The sequence below is a fragment of the Chenopodium album genome, chromosome 9, assembly GCF_948465745.1.
Source record: "Chenopodium album chromosome 9, dcCheAlbu1.1, whole genome shotgun sequence".
Taxonomy (NCBI): Eukaryota; Viridiplantae; Streptophyta; class Magnoliopsida; order Caryophyllales; family Amaranthaceae; genus Chenopodium; species Chenopodium album.
This window is the reverse complement of record NC_137842.1, coordinates 58,292,933-58,313,942: the sequence shown is the minus strand read 5'-3', so window position 1 is coordinate 58,313,942 and position 21,010 is coordinate 58,292,933. Positions and strand designations below refer to the sequence as shown.

The window sequence follows — 21,010 nt, the reverse complement described above, 5'->3', positions numbered from 1 at the left end:
ATAGAATTGCTTGCCTTCTCATTGATTATAATTGAGAATATATAGAGTTACAAAGTCTTATTCCTCGTATCAAAAGATATCGTAGGATGTTAAGAAATTAACTAAAAAATAAAAGATAAATATATGGAAATATTCTATCAAATCTTCTTAATATACGATAATATCTCAATACTTTTCATTTTTGACGTTCTATTCTCCCTATCTCTCTCCTACCCACTTGGGTCCATCTTATTTTTCTCTCCTCTTAAAAAACTATCTAAAAGACCGTGAAACAAAAGTGTAGCAACTAAAAAAACAGAGACAATACATAACAATAATTAAAAGTAGTGGAATACTTAAATGAACTTTATGTATAAGATGATGACTATTTGGGACTTAAAATTAGTTTTAGTATTAAATCTCGGATTATTAGTGATTTGTGTACATCATATTTGTATAGATGTTTCGTTATTGGTAACAAAAGTTGCAAAACTTTGCACCCAAATTTGAGTAACTTGATGGAGCAGTGAGCATAGAATACCGGTAACGAGTTGAGCTGCCTCTTGAAACGCTTCACCGCCACCCAAACCCGTTGTAAAGCCCCATCATAACCAGTCAACCACGCTCACTCTAGCCCACCCTTACCCTCACCCTCACCCTGACTTGTGACCCAATGGCTAGTGTCTTCTTTTCTATTCTTCCCGTTGCCTTATAAGGCACAGTTCTTTATATTGGTTTGAGTTGTATTAAAAAAAATAAATAATAAATAAATAAATAAAAATAAAAATTCTTTTTACCAATTTGGAGAAAGAATGATCGACTTTCTTCCAATCATGAACTTGTATCTGGTTTAAGAATTTACATTTGTGTCTCAAAGTACACCATTTACACAACAAGCAAACAGGAGTTTGCAGGCTATTTATCGACTCAAATGGTGCAACATATCTCCCAGATCATTTTGCAAGATCCTAATTCTACCAAGAGATTGTAACTATATATATTATATATAATCAATTACACATGCGCTACAGTGTGCTAAGATGTAGTACTGAATATTTGCTGCAGCATCAGATTGTAAGATTCATCCACTTTCTTCGAGAGTGGAGAGAATATTCGGCCATAAAATCTCCCACCAGCACATCAGCAGGGAGACGCGCATTATATGCACTATTATGGGGCAAAGGCAAGTCATTCTTGATAAGTCATACCTTGAGCTCGGTTTGTGTCGTCCTTCACACACATCCTTGATCAGTCATACCTTGTGCAACAGTTAGGAATGCAGCAATGGCAGCTCCATACACCAGAACCCTAACAAAAAGGAAGGAAAAGACATTAGAATAAGATAATCACATGTAAATTGACCCTCGACTCATGTATTAGGTAGACTGACCCGATAATATAGAAGGTAAAGTAATGGCCTAGCTTCAACCGTGCATGCATATTTTATAATGGTTCAAATGACACTTTCATACTCCTCTCGGCAATTGCAAAAATTGTAATCAGAGTTCAGAAGGGGTAGATAAGTAATTAGGTGCTGACAACAATGGAATGTTGGTCACACTAAAACAACTTATTTAGATCTAAAGCAATTTATGAATATAAGAAACTAGGATTAGATAGGAACAACTTTGTATTCATACAAGTGCACTACTCAAAAGGTTACACAATTCCACATGAAATCTTTATCACATAAATTGAGGGAAGCCAGACTAGGTAGATTGAAATGGCAAGTGCATATGAGTACAGATGTTAACAACAAAAAAAATAAAAAATAAAAAATAAAAAATAAAAAGATAAAAAATAATAATAAAAAAAATTAAATAAATAAATAAATTCGTCAGGTACTGGCAAATGACAGCATTATTACCTAACAAAAGCAAATCCAAACTAGAAGTTCAGCTACATGCCGTATTAAATTTTATAAGTCGAGAAATCTACATACAACAAAAATAAACCCTCAATTTCTCATGTTCTTGGAATAGAAGATTTTAGAAGATGGAAACTAAAAGAAGGAAATTTTTACCATTTGTAAGTGTTGCAATTTTATTTAGTAAAAAAATGAGGAAGTATTATATTAGGCAAAAGTATTATTTTTAAATTATTTAATCATAAATGAAATTCTAGATGAAGTTACTGCACAAATCATGGGATAAATAGCTCGAATCATATGAAAAGGAGATACTTCCCCAAAAAACTTGCTAACAATTTTTGTTGCATTCAAAACCTTCACCCCATTATAGTAACAACTAGTAAGTCTAACACCAGCTAAGTACACGTGATACAAAATACAACAGAATAAATGATAAAAAAATAATATGACATGCTCATTTAAAGAGGATGATCCAGAGGAAATAATAGACAGTAACAATATTTTAAGAATAAATTATATTCTGTGCGTCATCAAGATTAGAAAGGAGAAAGGTCAGGTGGGCTAAGTAATGGAAAAGAATGTAGGACAATTATAACCTGACCACTGAGCCAAAATGAGAGGTCTACTACAAGTTTTAGGTCTTATAAAAAATCAATATTTATACTTTCCCAGTAAACTTTAAAAAGGCTCCAGCTCTAGAGTAGGCAAGTGAGGGTCATAATATAATCAGTTTCCTTCATCTCCAAGGAGCAGGGAAGAACTATATCCTTAACCTCTTACGAGTTACGACAATTAATGTTAATTCTCTACACCATTGACACATTTTAGAGAAACTGGAAGACAAAAAAGGGCTACTGTACTTGGTATTGCAACTTACTCGGGACTTTCTTTCTCATATCCAAAGTCTGTTGCTGCTTTTAAAGCTCTCTGATATGTCTGTTTCATGGCATCCTGTCATGGTAATAGTACAAAGACTTAGTATCTCACAGAATTTCAATCTTAACAAAATATGGAACAAGATATTAAACAGTAATAATCATGCACAATTTGAATTATACAAACTACATAATACATATCACAGGTCTACTCCTCTTCCTTAATTAAAGACCACATTTCAATCTTTTGGCATCCCAAAAAAAAAAGAGAAAATACAAGTTTATAACTGTGCTAAACGAACCAAGTTTAGCACATGGCAATTTTGTAATTAAATGGGCTTGGAATCCGTGTACAGGCATTAAACAAATACTTTCTCATACTGCAGCATCTGACAAATGCCATGTGCTAATACAAACAAGCTAACGGCAATTTTTGAAGAAACGTTACTGCCAACCATAGTAAAAGCTCACTGCTAACCACGGAGTTAAGCTCAGAAACTCCATCAATGGTGAATACCAATAGGAGGGGGGAAAATCAAACAAGCAAATGAAAACACCTTCCCTTTAGGGTTAACCAATCCCTTAATTTTTATATTTTTACTTAGGGTTTTCGTTGGATTCGGCGGCGAAGCCGCCGAAAATGGTGTTGAGGTTTGGTGTCCGCCATTAATGGAGCTCGAAGAAGATGATGAAGGTGTGTAGGATAGTCAAATTAAATCGTAAATATGTTCCAATTGAATGCCTACCTTATGAACACCGGAGTTGAGTTCAAGATCAACGAAACGGCATCACCCAAGCATTCAAGTTCTGGCTCGATGGAAGAACAAAAAAATAATGGGGGAGTGAAGAACCACCAGTCAAGGTGAAGAAGAAGAAGAAGACACGTGTCGAGTAATAAGTAATTAAAGAATGGGAGTGAAGAAGCACCAGACAACTTTGGGTAGGAGTGACAACAACTAACCAGGGTTAAGGAATAGAAGAAAACAGCAACTTAACAGCAGTTATCTCTCAAATTGGGGATGGACATTTTCACCCTTACTTTTTAAGGCGAAAAGACGAAAATGACCTGTGCTAAACAGCCCAAGTTTAGCACGGATATTAACCTGGGCCAGCTCAAAAAAAAAAAAAAGCCACTTTCAAATTTTGTAACTTATACTTTAAATTTTACCAAACTCAATAATTGAAACAATCCTTTGCCATATGTTTGTGAGCATATAATAGAAGGACCAACACAAAAAGAGAAAATTTGTGTAAAAATGTACAAGTTCGGTATGGGAGTATTCAAGCATGTCATACAGACAGGCTCCACCAAAGATCACCTTCCAGCACATTAGCCATTGCCAGGATTTCATATGAGCATCTCTTTTACCATCTAGTAAAGTCGCTAGCATTTCAAGATCCATAGCCTCTTCAAAACAAATTGGAATATCTTTGCTAGCATTCATCACATATGGAATTATAACATTTTTATAGTATGCATATAGTCCACAAACACTAAAAAAATTAGATTGAGTCCAATAGTCAAGAGCACCATGGTATCCACAGAAAAATTCTCATTAAAATCGCAGAATTGGGCAAAAAGAAATCGTTATAAGGAACTATATAAGGCAGATGACATTAGCTTTGGATATAGCTAGGAAGACCCAACAACATGAAGGAATCATCAGATGATTGTTAAGCAAAATCAAGAGTGGTTAGGGTTCGATCATTTTATTTTAACCAGCTAGTTTGATTTCTTTTACACTAAACCACAATTTAATAGCATAATTTGAAGCTGAAAGTATACAATATTAAAATCATATACAGTGTATATAAAGAAATGTTAAACGCCAAAAAGGGAGGAAAAAAAATTTAACAGTCTCTCACAGCAAGAGTTGTACCAATTGTCAGCTAAAGAACATCAAACTTGGTAAAACATGATGCTCAGGCATCAAGTCAAGAGAGGCCATCCACTGAGATCTGTTTGGAACTTTAGACTGTAAACAAAATTATAAAGGTTTATATAGAGGTATATATCATACTGAACATGGCTGACCTGTAATTTTGATTCAAAGTCTTCAGGGGACCATTGCATTAGGTTGAACTCATGATTTAATTCAAGTTCTCCAGCAGCAACCTGTATGCAACATCATTGTAGTTTCACAAATCAAAATCACAAGCATCGTGAAGAAATCTGGAAAGCACTACTAATTCTCTAATTTCATGACTTTTTTGTGTCTCGTTTAATATAAAGTTTAATTAGCCGGAAAGGCTATCTTGGTCAACTCTAAACTATTTATCATAGCAACCAACATAATACCAAATTACCAAGTATATGCAAAACAGCAGTCTTACCCCTCCAGCACCAGCAGCCATAGCTGGTGCTACTACAACGTTGGCTTTCCTTAAGACATCAACCGCTTCAGGGGTGCAAGGCATGATGGAACCTAAGGTACAATCAGATAATCAGTAACAGGAATTTACTACAGAAAAAGTTGAGAGACTTGACACAAATAAAAGGTGTACCTTCAACTAGAAGACGACAACCGGAATTGACCAAACTTATGGCATCAGATTGATCTATCTCGTTTTGTGTAGCACAAGGAAATGCCACATCACACCTCTCAGTCCAAGGTTTTGCTTCATCATAGTACTTTGATCGAGCATAAGTTTTAGAATAATCCCTGCCAGTCCCAAAGAAGTAAGATACATCATAGATGTTAATAACCACAAAATATAAATTTAAATGTATCTACAGTAAAACAAAAGCAAGAGCTAGAAAGATTGACCTCAAACTTCTTTGTTGAGCTTTTATATCCCTGAGAAACTGAATTTTCATGAAGTCAAAGCCATCTTCATCTACCAAATAGCCCTTTGAATCTGTAACAAGCATTTCAGCACAAGGATATGTCACTAATGGAGTCACATACAAACAGAATATAACTAATGAAGTAATGAGTAGAAATATTGTGATCATTACTGAAATTCGTCTCAGAATAACTGTCTAAATTGTCCACAATCAGTCAGCGTTGAGATTAAAATAGACAAATAGTACATCCATAAAGAAAACTAATATAAGATGAACAGAGAAGCACTAGGTGCAGGAGCTTAATTTTGGCACATGCTGAGCTGTCCATGTCTACCATGATGTCAAATGAATAAATGAATCAAGCAACAAAGACCTTCAACATTCTAATCTCAGTAAACTTCCAACTATTCCAAAATGTGAAACAATTAACAATTTAACATCATGGTAATTTAACGTAACTGTACTGAGAAGATAGTCTGTAAAACTTTATAATTTTTTTTTTTTAAAAAGTGTTCAGCACATTGCAAATTGGCTTAGGATCAATCTCCCATAAATCTTTTACCTGATACTGTGATAGGAACAGCACCATAAGCAAGAAGCTTTTCTATGACATGGAATGCGATTTTCCCAGAGCCACTTACCACACACCTGGAAAAGTAACTCATAATCAGGATCAATCCATATCTACAGATATTATCTATTTCTTCTTTGAAAGATTCTTTCAAAATAAACTGATCAAGAGACCTCTGCAGACCCCAAATCTACACGCGTCATTAAAATGATATATAACTTTAAACAAAAAAACTGCAATCTCATCAATTAAATCCAACACCTTAAACCCTTCAATTCTCTGCTTGAATCTCCTAGAATGAGTTGGGCAAAGAATACCTGCAGATATAAGAACATTTGTCAGTTCCACTCAATGACATGCAAAGTTGACCAGAAACAACTCTCAAAACTAGAACAATGGAGATAAGTTAGGTCAGAATATATGCAACAAGTCAAGAATATCAAATTTTAAAAAAAAATCTCCCATGGAAAATTCAAAGTAGACTGCAAAGCATAATAAGTGAAAGATGAGATTACCAGCCCATAACCAGTAGCTTCTGTTCGTAGGCTAGAACCAGACCAGAAAACCCGTGATCCTGTAAAACTTCCCTGCGTAAGAAAGCAATTGAACAGAAAAAATGCGAGATTATTTGCTTCTGCCACTATAATTGTAGACATTAGTTCAGCAGGGTTGATGATGTGAAGGAAAGAAATTAAAGGTGTCTACGTTAACTATCTTTAAAGATACATATAAGTACTAGAATTTGTCTAAAAGACTCCATGACTAGTTCCATGGATGATAATGCTGAAATTTTTTTGGAATCTTAGCTAATGAACAATTTGTCAAGGGATACCATTTGACGCATACAAACTTTTGTAGGTTACTATTAATAAATTAATATCTATTGATAATTATCTGGGCAGTAAATTACTAATACCCTTGCAGAAGGGCTGTCTCCAAGTAATAGATAGACCAACATGTAAATATGACCAAGTTGGAAGCTAATGCAACATTCCACAATAATCTATCTTCCTTAATAACACAGGAAACTCCTTATCTTCTATAGTTCTATCATCAAGCATAATGCATCTTCAGCTCACAGCAAGCCGCTCTCAGCTAACACACGACCAGGACAATGCACAAAAAAAATGGAAATATAATCCTAAAACTCGCTTTATCAATAAGTGAGTGTGACTCAGGTTTTATGTTTCTCACATAAGGCCATTTCAGGGAATTTACTTCCACAACATTTTCATTGTTAAAAAACTAAGATTATATTATTAATTTCAGGGAACAAAATTTTAACACATAATGTATTAAAAATCTGCGAAGCTCGGACTCGGCCAACCACCCCACCGTACCGGTGTCGACGCGACGCGACCCGGGTGCGGACACGGAATCCGGGTCGGACACTTGGGAGAAAAAGTGGACTCGTCAGTCATAAACCCTAGATCTAAAATAGAAGATCGGATTCACCAAAACAAGAGTCGAAATCTTAGGGCTTTTGATCGGAAGGGAAAGACGAACAGGCAGCACCAAGAAGTTGCCGGTTTTCTTAGCCGGTGACGGGAGGCTGGGTTGTTCTAGTTCTTCGACATTTTCAAGTTGCAATTTCTGTTTTCTTTTTTTTTTTTTTAATTGTGGAGGTGGGAGTAGGTGGGGATAATAACGTGTCCTCTAACTCCTCTTTACCAAGTTTACCTTTTCTTTTTTCCCTTTTCTTTTATCTTTATTTTAATCTGAACAATAAATGTACTTTGACTTTTCTTTCTTACTTTGTTTTTTTTCCTGTCAGGTATAGAACTAAATAAAAAATTTAAAATAAAATTAAAAAATCATTGAATAATTAACTATTTTTTTTATTATTATAGTATTTTTTTTTTTTTTTTTTTTTTGCATTTCCGTGTCCCCGAGTCCAAATCCAAAATTTGGACTCTTTAAAAGCGTGTCCCCGGATCCTTAATTTTAGAATTTTCCGAGTCTAACACTTAGACCCATACCCGAGTCCGACACCCGTACCCGAGTCCGTGCATCCTAGTTAAAAATTAAACTCTAAAGCCAAGAGCCACAACAAACGCAACCTGAACCATATCTACATTTCCCGCGACACCATAACTGTTTCCATGATGCAATTGAACCTGAATTTTGGAACCATGACTAGAACAGACCCCCCCCCCCCCTCTGTCCTTTAATATGATAAACTAAGGTCAAAAGAGGTATGCAACCTTTCCTTCAGGCTTCATCCAGTCAAAACAGTGAGAGAATAAGAATAAATCTTGTTTAGATGGTTTCTAAGAGTTAAAAAACAGTACATAGAAAATACAAATACAAAAAGAAAGAAACAATTGTAATCTGTCGAAAGCAGTAGCATAATAAAACTAATGCACCTTAATAAAATAACATTATTTACCCTAAATGACTGATTTACCTGAAAGTGACCAGCAAGGCGCCTATACTGCCCAAAAAGATAACCCATCTCCCGAGCACCAACACCCATTTCTTCAGAAGGAAGATCCTGTTGTATATGAAGATTGACCAGACAAAACTTACCATCATAATAAAAAAGAGCACGATGTCATCAAACAAGGAACAAAAAGCTACTGATTACCTGATCAGGCCCTAAATACCGGTAAAGCTCATTAATAAAGCTTTGACAGAAGCGCATAATCTGTAGATACAAGTAAATTCATGGATGAATTGTGACATCCAAAGTGAAACAAAATAATACTACCTCCGTTTCTTTTTAGTTGACACGTATTCCTTTTTAGGAAATTTTTTTTTTAGTTGACACGTTTCCTTTTGGGGTAAATTTTTTACCTTGCATTTACAATTTACAAGATACCCCACTTGCTTTTTCATTCTCTCTCACTCTCTCTCCTCTCCTTAATATATGTGCCTAAATAAAACGCGTCAACTAAATAGAAACGGAGGAATTAATAATAATGAAAATATATATATATATATATATATATATATATATATATATATATTTGGAGATAAAGATTACAAAAACTAATAAGGAAATACGGAAACTAGACCATATATATATATATATATATATATATATATATATATAGGGAGATAAAGATTACAAAAACTAATAAGGAAATACGGAAACTAGACCACAAGGATATGAACAAAAGTACCTCATTATCACTTTTTCCTTTTGGATCAAAGTCACTTCCACCAGCCGCCCCTCCTAGTTTGTATGGTGATAAAGCATTCTTTAGAGTCTGCAATATGAGTTAACTGTTAGCAAGAACAGGCAGGCAATTACATGCAAATCTGCTGTCCTACTTCTAATCTTTTAAATGAATGTATTAGTCTGTATCATATGAACAGGAAAGACCAATTGTCTACTTATCTTAGACCCAAAATTGTTTGTTATGTTATTCTAATCATTCCCTCTGCCCTCTCCTTCCCCCCCAAACTCCTTTACGTTGATGTTCCCACTGCCAGTCATCAGCACCACTGTATCCCACCACCATCACCCTCACTAACCCCGCCACCGCCGCCACCATCACCCTCACTAACCCCGTCACTGCCACCACCACAAGTACCATTGCCATCCCATTCCCACCAAATGTATAAAAAGGATCAAGGTGCAATAAAGCGATAGAGGTCGTGCTACGCTTAGGCTTCTATTTTTCCTTTCCCTTTCTCCTCTTTAAACAAACAAGAAAAACCTAGGAGTTTTTTATTCCCATTCCCCCCCTATCCCTTACTCGATTTCATAATTTTTCCTTTTGATTTTCCAAAAGGCTCTTTAGTAAACCTTTCTTAAACAATCGAAGATATGCAAAAACATAGCTTAATATGTAACTACAACGCCAACATGACAAAAATTCTTCCATACTACCTTCGATCTCTTTAATATCTTAAATTACATTTTAGTAAATATTATAGAAAGTATTGTCAAGGCATACATCGAGAGACGAATCTAACAAGATGCCACATCATTATGTTTTTCTTAACATTTAAATAATTAAATCACAAAAGATAGTCAAAAGAGGGGTCTAAGTGAGTAACATATCAAGTGTTGCGATTAAAAACAGCAGAGGAAGTATATCCCTAAAAAAGCACATATTTACTTTACGGTAGAAAGTAAAGATGACAGTTACATATAAGAGGGAAAACAAAAAATATTAACCATATACCATTGAAACATCTTTTGAACAATGAACTAACAACTTATTAAAAGTAAATTACAGAATTGAACAAAGTGCAAGGAGTTACAGATTTAGTTTGTCTTGTCATTAATCCCCATCTAGATTTAGACAAGGTAGGGATGGGAAAATATTCATTAGAATAGATTATACCTGTTCAAAAGCAAGAAACTTCGCGATACTTAAGTTCATCGATGGATGAAAACGAATTCCTCCCCTACATGGACCTAACGCCTGATTAAACTGCACCCGAAATCCTCGATTAACATGTGTCTCACCCCGGTCATCAACCCATGGAACTCGAAAAATAATTGCACGTTCAGGTTCAAGCAAACGTTCCATTATATTAACATAACTGAAATTAAAATTAACATCAGAAGTTAACAGCCAACTCAGCTAATAAATTGTCTTTGTGAGCATAATATAACAAATGATTATTGAAGTAGCTAACTTACTGTGAATTCTTTCCAATTACTCTTTCAATCGAATGCACTGCTTCTTGTACTGACTGAATAAATTCCACCTCATGAGGATCTCTTTTTAATACAGCTTCAACTATTGATCCAGCTGTTTTTGACATTAAAGCTACATGTTGTAGAAAACGTTATACAAAAACCACAAAAGAAAAATTGAATAAGCAAATGCAACTATATTTTAAAAAGATTGGCAAAAGCATACATGTCAAAATATTAGGATAATCGTCAGCTGAAAATGAGAGATAGATACACCATGCATGTCAACCAAAATCGGAAGCGGAAACTCATTTGCGGAATGCATAAAGACTGAGATAATCTTGTCACCAAATAGAGTTATCATAGATAATTTCCTTAAAAGTGCAATTAATTAGAGACTTAAAGTAGAAGAAAATGGAAGTGGAAACCCATTTATCGGGAGCAAAGCCGTAATCTCATCACTAGATTAGATTGAGGGTTATCATAGGTATTTTTCTTTAAAGTGCAATTAGTTAGAATCTTAGAGTAGAAGAAAAATCAGAAGCGTAAACTCATTTATCGAGAGCAAAGTCGATAAAATATTGTCATTAAATAGAGGGTTATCGTAGATCGTTATCCTAAAAAATGCAATTAGTTAGAGACTTATAGTTACAGAAAACACCAAATATTTTTTATTATCTCAAATTAGTTTTAATGTCTCTATGGGCTAAATAATCAAATGGCAAACGGCACACCTAGTGGGAAGGGGGAAAAAAACACAGAGAATTCTACATCCATGCCATCAAGTTCTTTTCTCTTGCTACATATTCTCAAAAGTGAGCACCGTGCTCATTTAATAAGCTTGTTCAATGCACAAAATGAAATAAATACGGAGTACTAAAGAATCAATAGGACACTTTCACCTAATAAATTGGGTCCGGCTACTAGAATGCACAATAGAAACCTATAGTTAATGAGAATGTGGGAGCAATGGATAGGAAAAACAAAACTGACCTTTAACATACATAGGTTTATCAACAATAATCTTATCCTTGGAAGCCATTTGTAGCCGAACAGCTTCTTTATGCAACAAGCTATTATTATGTTCTTCCAAGGCACTCATCTGCATATTTCTACTGCCTTCATTTCCATAGGGATTCCTCCTATGCTTCCTGCCATATTCTCGACAAACAGAACAGAAGATCCTTGCAGTTCCATCCTTGACATCGACATATGCCCATTTGTAGGTATCAGCCCATTCTTCTCTCCATCGTTTCACAACCTTTTTCTTTTTCTTCAATGGTTGACCTTTTGATAAATCTTGATTGTCATCTTGGAGAGATGGCATAATTTGTATTTGCTTAGTTTCATCCTGCTCATCAACCGAGGGCTCACGTGGTGCACTTATTAGAGCAGTACTAGCAAACGATGGATCATCATCCCCATGACCAATTTCCAAGTCGATTTCTTCTCCTACTCCAAGTTCTCTAACTACCAAGTGATGCCTCTGCTGAATCAGATTCATGTCATCCATTGTAGAGTTCATCCCTAACCCACTCACCGGAAGCAACATTCAGCATGTCAATCCTAACCAACCTCCAGTATCTTTTACTCTGCCAATAACCAACAACACACAGCTCATTCAACTCAACAAATGCAATGTCCATACTTTTAACTCCAAAAATCATACATAAATTACAAAGAAAATTATACATCAATGAATCAGCACAGGTACTCAAGACCATCTAAATTCAATTTCTTTCGGGATCGATACCCGAGGGCGTGCCAATATGACCACTCTCAGGCTATCAGCCCCCCACCTCAACCATCCCCACCCCCCAAATTCAACTCCTCTTTGCCCCCAGTGAGATGAGAATTTGAGAATAAGTGTTACACAGTGCAAATAACATAAGAAACAAACTTACCAACGATATAATTTACTCTTTCACCCTAATTTTCGATTTTCATATAACAATTACGGAGTATAAAAGAAAATCACTCAAAACAGACTAAATTTTAACCAAGAAAAAAAATAAATTAAATTGACATATCTTCTTAACATAATTAACATCTGATTTGCTAAAAACACGCCAATAATCAAAATCAAAATTCAAAAATTAACAAATATTTGAAACCAACAGATGCACAAACAATAATAAAAAAAACTACCCAGAAACTAAAATTAAGTATAAGTACCAAATTACCTCAAAAATCCAGGAAAAAGATGAAAACTTTGAAAATCCAAGACATGGGTTTTCCAGGATTACACTTTTACACACTCAAAATCCCCTCTTTTTTCAATCCAACTTCAAAGATTAAACCAAATTGGTAAAAAATTGATCGAAATCTTCAACGAGAGTACACAATTCTTTCTAACCACTCCCACTTCACAAACACACACTCTCTCTCCTCCCTCTCTCTAACTTTGAAGATTTTGATTGGAATTAATTTATGGGATTTTGCAAAGTGCAATTAATTTGGTGTACAAACAAACATAATGGAAGAAGAGAGGAAGAAAAAACAGTGGAAATTTTTGGTATTTTTAAAGTTTAATTTTGCTTCTTTCTTTCCAGACTTTAATCATTCTTACCCGTTTCTTAGCGCGTGTAATGCTGTTTTTGTGTTTTCTGTTTATTTGGATCACCTTATTTTCGGTTCATACTATAATAATGATCCATTATGCAACTCCTTTTATATATTCAATAAAAAAATTAAAATAAAATAAAAATTGGGTTTTGTTATAATAGCACAAAAAACAACAATTTCATGTTATTAATGCCCTTTTCTTATTTCATTGGAATTCAATTTATTAGTATTGAATTAAAAAGCGTATTTAATAATCTACTAAATATTTTGACTAATAATTATAAAGGCACAAGTAGTTCCCTCTAGGCCGCGCCTTGGGAGGGTTTTGTTCTAGCGTTTTGGCTAGGTTTTCCTCGATTTCGAGGCTCTTCTCGATCGCTGATCGAGTTTTGTGCTCTGTTTTCTTAAATTTATGTGCTCTTGAATATTGGTACTGCCCTAATGCCGAAAATAAATCAGTCCTTAGCAATGGTGGAAAGGGAGAATGGTGAAGGCAGCTCCGAGGACCCGTCGAAGAAGGTTGATCCTGATGAAGCGATTGATTGGGATGAAACTGGAGAGGATGATGAGGAGGCTCGAATTGAATTAGCCCTGGTAGGTAAAATCTAGACTATGCGTAATATTAATGTCATTGCTTTCATAAATACTATAAAATCAGTATGGCACCCTAAACATGGTGTCGATATCTCGAACATTGGGGATAATCGATTTTTATTCCAATTCTATCATTGGAGGGATAAGCAGCGAGTGTTAGATGAGCAACCTTGGCACTTTGATAGGCATGCTTTAATTCTTGGTGATACCATGGACTCTGTGAAACCCTCTGATATTGAACTGTCTTACTTGCCTATGTGGATAAGAATTTACAACCTTCCTTTAAAGGGGAGGTTAAACCTTGTTAATATTGAAAATATTGGCAACAAGCTGGGAGTTTTTATGAAACTTGATGCTGCTGCTCAGGTTGGCATTGATAAGTCTATAAGACTTCGTGTGATGGTGGACGTTCGAAAACCCTTGATCAAACATGTGTGGCTTAAATTAAGGGGGGATTGAAGAGGAGTTTGAGGTGAAATATGAAAGACCCCCTCTGTTTTGCTTTTATTGCGGTATGATGGGACACAGACTCAAAGATTGCGAAGATCACCAAGACTCTGATGAACCGAATCTCCCTTTTGGAAACTGGATGAAAGCGTCCCCGTGGAAGTACAATGTCGGCACTAGGGACAGCAAGGAATCGAAAGGGGGGGATTGTGCAAGAACTTTGTTTGTTACTAAATCGAAACTCACAGGAACAAAGAAGACCGGTGACTCTATGCAAGTAAAGGAGGTGATGGACAAATTGGAAGGTGTGGGGTTGAGCTGGGAAGGGTGAAAGAGGTGTACAAACTAAAGTGGGGGAGGGGGCTAGCATAACGGAGATGGTGGGGGCAGGAGACCTGATGGGTATGATGAGTGAGGGAGGGGCAGGTTCTACTACGGGCTGGCTGGGGATATTGATGTCATTGTCGAGGCTGCGATGGGCGTTGTATTGGGGCAGCAGGTCACGGGGTTCAATATAGGGAAGGGGGATGGTGGGAGCAAGTCTAGTGGGAAGGGATGGAGGGAAAAGGTGAAAGAAAAAGGGGGTAATAGGGGAAGTGGAATGGAGATTGACAAGGATTTGGTTCTTGGGAAGCAGAATCGGGAATTTACTTTAGGATTGGCAGAGGGCTAGTCGATGAGTAAAAAGGTGGAGGTTGATATTAATTCTGATGGATGGCGAATGGCGGAGAATGTCGATGAACAGTCCCGCCAAGCTCAATGAGTATTTTATGTATTAACTATAAGGGGTTGGGCAATTGTAGGGAATAATTTCAAGCCTTTAAAATCCCACTAGCTTGAACCCCACTGTGATCATACACTAAAGTACGGTGGCGTCCAAAAGGGAAGAAGATAGAGCAAAAGAGTCGCCAACAAGTTTTTAAGGAACTTGTAAACCATCACCAGGTGAAGGTTACACCCCTTAACGATCCAAGAGATCGTCAACTCCATAAGGTCATGAACCAAATAAGGGTTCGGGGATGATGGTACAAATCCAACCTAAAAGAGATTGAACCTGCCCTAATAATAGGCCTCTACTTTATTCTGCTCGTATTCATGTGCGCTTTCTGATTAACATGCAATCAATAGATTAACCCTAAACCTGTTTATCTATGTTGGTTGAATATTAATGCACAAATAAACTTATTATTGGCGATCACTTGAATTATAATCACAGTTAACCTAACAAGATTATTAATTATCTTATTAAGCGTGATTACAAGTACCAAATTCCCTTTAAACATGCAATAAAAGGTGTGATCAAGCAATAAATAATAAGCATCAAGCAACATAATAATGAATATCATAATCATAAAAATAAATTATAATTGAAATAATCATGATAATAATCATAAAAGAAAATAATCATCATATTAATAATAATTGAAATAATTATCATAAATAAAATAATCATCAAAATAATAGTATTCATAATCATTATAACAATTATAATTATAATCATATTCATGTTAATATTAAAGCATAATAATAATAGCAAGATCCTAGGCATGATACTAACAAGATTAATAACAAACCCTAGCATGTCACTAAGCAATAAAAATCAAAGCTTTAGCCCTAACATGATACTAACAATCATAAATATTAGGAAGAGAATAAAAGGCATCATAGCAATCATATTTAATATTAAAGTTACCCTAGACATGATACTAGGAATATCATAACAACAATGTAAACATGATTTCTACATCATAAATCAATTAATCAATTAAAGTACTTACTTGGATGCCTCGTACCTCTTTCTAATAACAAAATACACACGTTAGTAACTTCAAGGAAAATAATAATCAAAACAATTAAATTAAACAATTGAAAGAGAGATTTGGGACCAAACCCTCAGAAATTAAAACCTTTCACGTCTAGGGCGAAGACAACTTCGAATATGGCTAAGTGTTTCTAGATCTAATGAATGCGGAATTATTTATTTGAGAAAAGGCTAGTTTAGAAAAGAGAGAGAGTGAATAATCAAGAAAATCTTGACGAGAGTTGGTTTTGGGGAAACACAAATGGGTGTCTACAGCAATACCCCTGCAGTTAATAATCTCCGGAACTTAGTACGGAGAGAAGTCTCGTCTCTTGTTTTCTTGATGGAGACGAAGCTGAGTAGTGGTGAGATGGCAAAAATTCGTTCAAAACTTGCTGGTTATGATGGTTTAGCCGTGGATAGTAGAGGTAGAGCCGGTGGTGTGGCTTTATATTGGTTGAAGAGGATTGATATTGAGTTGCGTTCTATGTCGTTGCACCATATTGATGTGAATGTGGTGAAAGGGTTGGGCTCAATTCCTTGGAGATTTACCGGTTTTTATGGATGGCCTAAGGTCCATAATCGTCACCTTTCGTGGAGTTTATTGTCTTCGTTAGCCAATGAGGATGATAGTGCGTGGGTTTGTGCGGGTGATTATAATGAGATTCTGTCGGATTCTGAGAAAAAGGGTGGGAGAGATCGTGCTATGTGGCAAATGGATAATTTTCGAGAGGTGGTTGATATTTGTCAATTGCGGGATGTTCCTTATACAGGGTACTCATACACTTATGACAATGGACAATGGGGAGATGATAATATTCAGTGCCGGCTTGATCATGCCTTTGCTAATCAAAGTTGGATGGATATTTTCTCTCGGGGTAAGGTGTTTAATTTGGAGCGAGAATGGTCGGACCATGCTCCAATTAAAATTGTGTTAGATGAGCAGGAAGGGGAAAATAGGAGGGTGGAGGAGAAAATTTTTCGCTTTGAACAACTTTGGACCGAGCATGAGGGATGTGAGGAGGTGAATTCCCAATAGTGGCAGCTAGGGGGTGCGCTACTAGAGCAAAAGCTGGAAGCTTGTGCAGTTGAGCTTCGGTTCTGGAGCAATAGGGAGTTTGGAATTTTTTTTATGGAGATCCGGAAAAGAAGAGAGGGACTTGGGGTGTTAAACAAGGGTGGTCGGAGTGAGGCCCGAGTTAGAGAGAGGAGGAGGGTGGTGCGCGAAATTAATGATCTATTACACCAAGAGGAGATTTATTGGAGGCAGAGATCTCGGGCACTATGGTTGGAGGCAGGGGACCGCAATTCAAATTACTTCCATCGAAAAGCCTCACAGCGCCGGAGCAAAAATAGGATCACTTTGCTTGTGTCTGAGGATGGGGTGCGACATTCAGAGGTGGAGGAAGTCCAAGGCGTTGCTACAAATTATTTCCAGACTTTGTTCACTTCTTCGGTGCCTACTAGTTTTGATGATGCTTTGGCTGGAATTGATCGTAGGGTGACGGATGAAATGAATGAAGGGCTTTGTGCCACTTATTCAAAGGAGGAGGTGGTAGTTGCTCTCAAACAGATGCACCCTTTGAAGGCCCCGGGTCCGGATGGTATGTACCCTCTATTCTTTCAAACCTATTGGCATATTGTTGGCTCTGCTGTGACTACTTTGGTTCTGAATGTGCTTAATGGTGCTGTGTGTAACACCCCCAAATTACTCTCTAATATTAACAATAGTATCCAACTTTAAGGAGTAACATGGGAGTATTACCGCCACGTGATTACGTAAGGCTTAACAGAGTTTTGCAGCGGAAAACAATACTTATCTTTTATTAATAATAATAGTAATAATAATAGTTTGATACACTTTCAAAGTAGCTATACCACTGATATTATGTTTACTAAATTAAACTAAGTGATCACCGCCCATCGTTCTCAATGCAGCACATAGTTCACGTTGTTCGATCGTCATCACCTATCTACTCATCAAAATGATAAGTAGGGCCAAGCCAAAACAAAACAAATACGTATTAGCCAAAATGCTAAGTACATACAAATGCTAGTCATGTAAAATCAATTTAATTAAAAGAGATTTAACTTAAATAAATCATAATTTATCCAAACCATTCATGAATAGAAATTCATGTATAAAAACTTGTCCAAAGAACCAATTTTCGAAACAACCAACTTTCCAAAGATAATTCCGAATAGGATGGATCAATCCTTATTTTTGTAAATCATTTTACCACCTAAGTGTGCACACCCCCCCAAGCTAGTAACTCCTTTACATAGTGCTATTAAGGGGAAAGACTAGGTCATACAAAGTCCATAGTCTTCAACTTACTCCGCGTAGTGGGAGTTAAAAAATCCAAAGTAAAACAATAAAACTTCCTTCTTGAATATCAATACAAGTTTATAATCAACCATATAACATATTTTAACATTTGAGACTAAACGATTAAAACATGCTTCACTGAAATATATTTCACAATTATTTAAACATGGTTCGAAATCACTTAACATGTAAAACACGTTGCATATAAAAGTCACTTCTAAAAGACCTAGCCACGTGTACGTACCTTGATCTTTGCAAAACAACACGGGGTTCCTAGTTATGAACCGGAAATACCTCCTACAACAAACCAAATATCCTAATCAAATACTTTTCAACCCTGTAATACCCCTAATTTTTGAAAATATTTTCTTAATTAGTAATTTCTTTAATTAATTGAAATAATTAAAATTTCTAAATTATGATCTTGGTCGGTCCGTATTTTTATTAATTAACGTTGTACGTCGTTTTTAATTTTATTTTTCGGATTTTATCTTAATAATACTTAACAACTTTAGCTTAATTATTATCTCATAAATTACAACAAATCTTAGTTTTGATATTATCTATATATTTTAACTTGATTTAATTATCAAATCTAATTATTTTATTTATTTAAGAATGATTTTCGTTATATATATATATATATATATATATATATATATATATATATATATATATATATATATATATATATATATATATATATATATATGTAAAAAAAAAAAAAAAAAAAAAAAAAAAGGGTTGGCCGTGAGAATTGGAGTAATTCCATTCAACAACCTTTGTTAAGTATCTTAATCTATTCTACTTCCTATCTTATTTATTTATTTATTTATTTATTTTCCTAATATCTTTCATTAGTTTCTTTTCTACATAAATTAACCTAGGCCAAATGACATTCAAGTTCATTTAACTAACCAAACTTATCTAGTTTTCATACTAATCCTATACCTTCTTGAACTCTATCTTTTCCACCCTTAAACACTATAAATAGACCCTCAACACTTCACAAATTCCTCACACCAAAAATCAGAAATCCTCTTCTCTACTCTCTATCTCATCACCCCTTCTTCTTACTCTATCTAGCTTAAATAAACTCTGCAACCCATAACCAAGTTGTTGCCACCGAACAACCACCTCATCCGCCACCAACGACCACCCAACTATACTAATAGCACTATTTTGATAAAGGTTAATATTTAGGTAGTTCATGCACAATAGAATGGTGTTTTTGGTTTTGTGTTATTTTGTTAACCTTATATTAATTAAGGTTATTTTATTTGTGTAGGAGGAGTCTCCCGATCGTGGTCAAGTTTAGTAGTCGTACCTTTTTGTTCTCGTGATCAAGGTACGTATAGGTGGCTAGGTCCTTGATACAATTTTGAATGCGTGTTTTGTATAATGTTTGTTTTAATGATTGTTTGAATAAATGTTGCGTATGAATATTTAAGTTAACAATTTTCATGACAAGTTAAAGTATATAATTTTATGATTTGAAGGTTTGATCTCTAAATGTTGATCGATTTAATAAAAGTTGTTTGATTTATAAATCACTTGGTTTAATTAATTTGTAGCTCATTGTGAGCCTAAGTATTTGATATTTTAATTGTCCCTCTACCCGGGATTGGTTAAGTAAGACCATGAGCTTTGTATGATCTGGTCTTTCCTCGAGTATAGTATAACTTGATTGGGGGGTGTGCACACTTAGGTGAGGAAAATTGGTTTAGAAATGTATTAAAAATTGAGAAGTTTATAAATTGGAAATCTATTGGTTTGGAAAGTTTTTATTGATGGATATTACTACCCTTGGAAGGTTTAATTATTTTTGGAAAGTTTTATTTTGGAAAGTGACTCGTGACAGGTTTAAATTTAGATGGTTATTTCGAAAGCATGTTTGCCTAATAAAAGTATTTACATGCCTTGCATTTATACGTACTTAGCGTTTTTGCTAATCTGTTTTCCTTTTTGTTTTGGTTCGCCCTGTTTACCATTTTTGTAAGCAGTCTTGATTTCAGGTGTGAAGTTGTTCGTACGCATACTAGAGTCGGGATTGGGATCACATAGATAGGAATTAATTTTATTTATGTATGGACAAGTTTTTTATTAGCTTATTTTGAAGCAGTTATTATAATTATTCATATTATTAATAAAAGTTAGTTATTTTTCCGCTGCAGTTTGAGTAATTAATTAAGCCTTACGTTTTCACGTGGCGGTAATACGCCCAAGTCTATCTCTACGGTATTTGTATACGTATAAATATAGTATTTACGTAGAGGGAGATTTGGGGGTGTTACAAACCCATAGATATAAGGACTTAGACTATCGACTTTGACTAGTTGTGCATGAACAACTTATTATTATAACCCTTTTATAAAATTAACACTTGTATTTATAAAATAATCTATAATAATAATTAATAATAATAATAATAATAATAATAATAATAATAATAATAATAATAATAATAATAAGGTAGTAGTAATGCTACGTAAGTAGTAGTAGTACATGTGAGTAGTAGTACTCATATTAATAACAATGATAATGATAGTAATAATAATAATAATAATAATAATAATAATAATAATAATAATAAT

At 35.0% G+C, this 21,010-nt stretch overlaps 2 protein-coding genes across 3 annotated transcripts; one reads left to right on the top strand and one right to left on the bottom strand.

Annotated features, from left to right (window-relative positions):
* Nucleotides 1-769: 769 nt before the first annotated feature.
* Nucleotides 770-13,307, bottom strand: LOC145558616 (uncharacterized). 2 transcript variants are annotated; one of them, XM_081619909.1, is made up of 16 exons: nt 12,864-13,307; nt 11,674-12,272; nt 10,684-10,813; nt 10,382-10,583; nt 9,209-9,295; nt 8,671-8,730; nt 8,491-8,577; nt 6,599-6,670; nt 6,345-6,400; nt 6,075-6,160; nt 5,493-5,583; nt 5,230-5,387; nt 5,059-5,150; nt 4,760-4,840; nt 2,727-2,800; nt 770-1,287 (listed from the first exon to the last, which is right to left on the bottom strand). In XM_081619909.1, exons 2-16 carry the CDS (start codon nt 12,230-12,232, stop codon nt 1,212-1,214), a joined length of 1,911 nt encoding a protein of 636 aa, XP_081476035.1. In that variant the 5' UTR covers nt 12,233-12,272; nt 12,864-13,307; the 3' UTR covers nt 770-1,211. The 2 variants fall into 2 exon arrangements, with proteins under 2 accessions (XP_081476035.1, XP_081476036.1); XM_081619910.1 differs by having other exon boundaries at nt 10,684-10,795.
* A 3,042-nt stretch (nt 13,308-16,349) lies between these two features.
* On the top strand, nt 16,350-17,126 carry LOC145557792 (uncharacterized). Its single transcript, XM_081618971.1, has one exon. It carries the CDS (start codon nt 16,350-16,352, stop codon nt 17,124-17,126), a length of 777 nt encoding a protein of 258 aa, XP_081475097.1.
* The last annotated feature ends 3,884 nt before the right edge of the window (nt 17,127-21,010 follow it).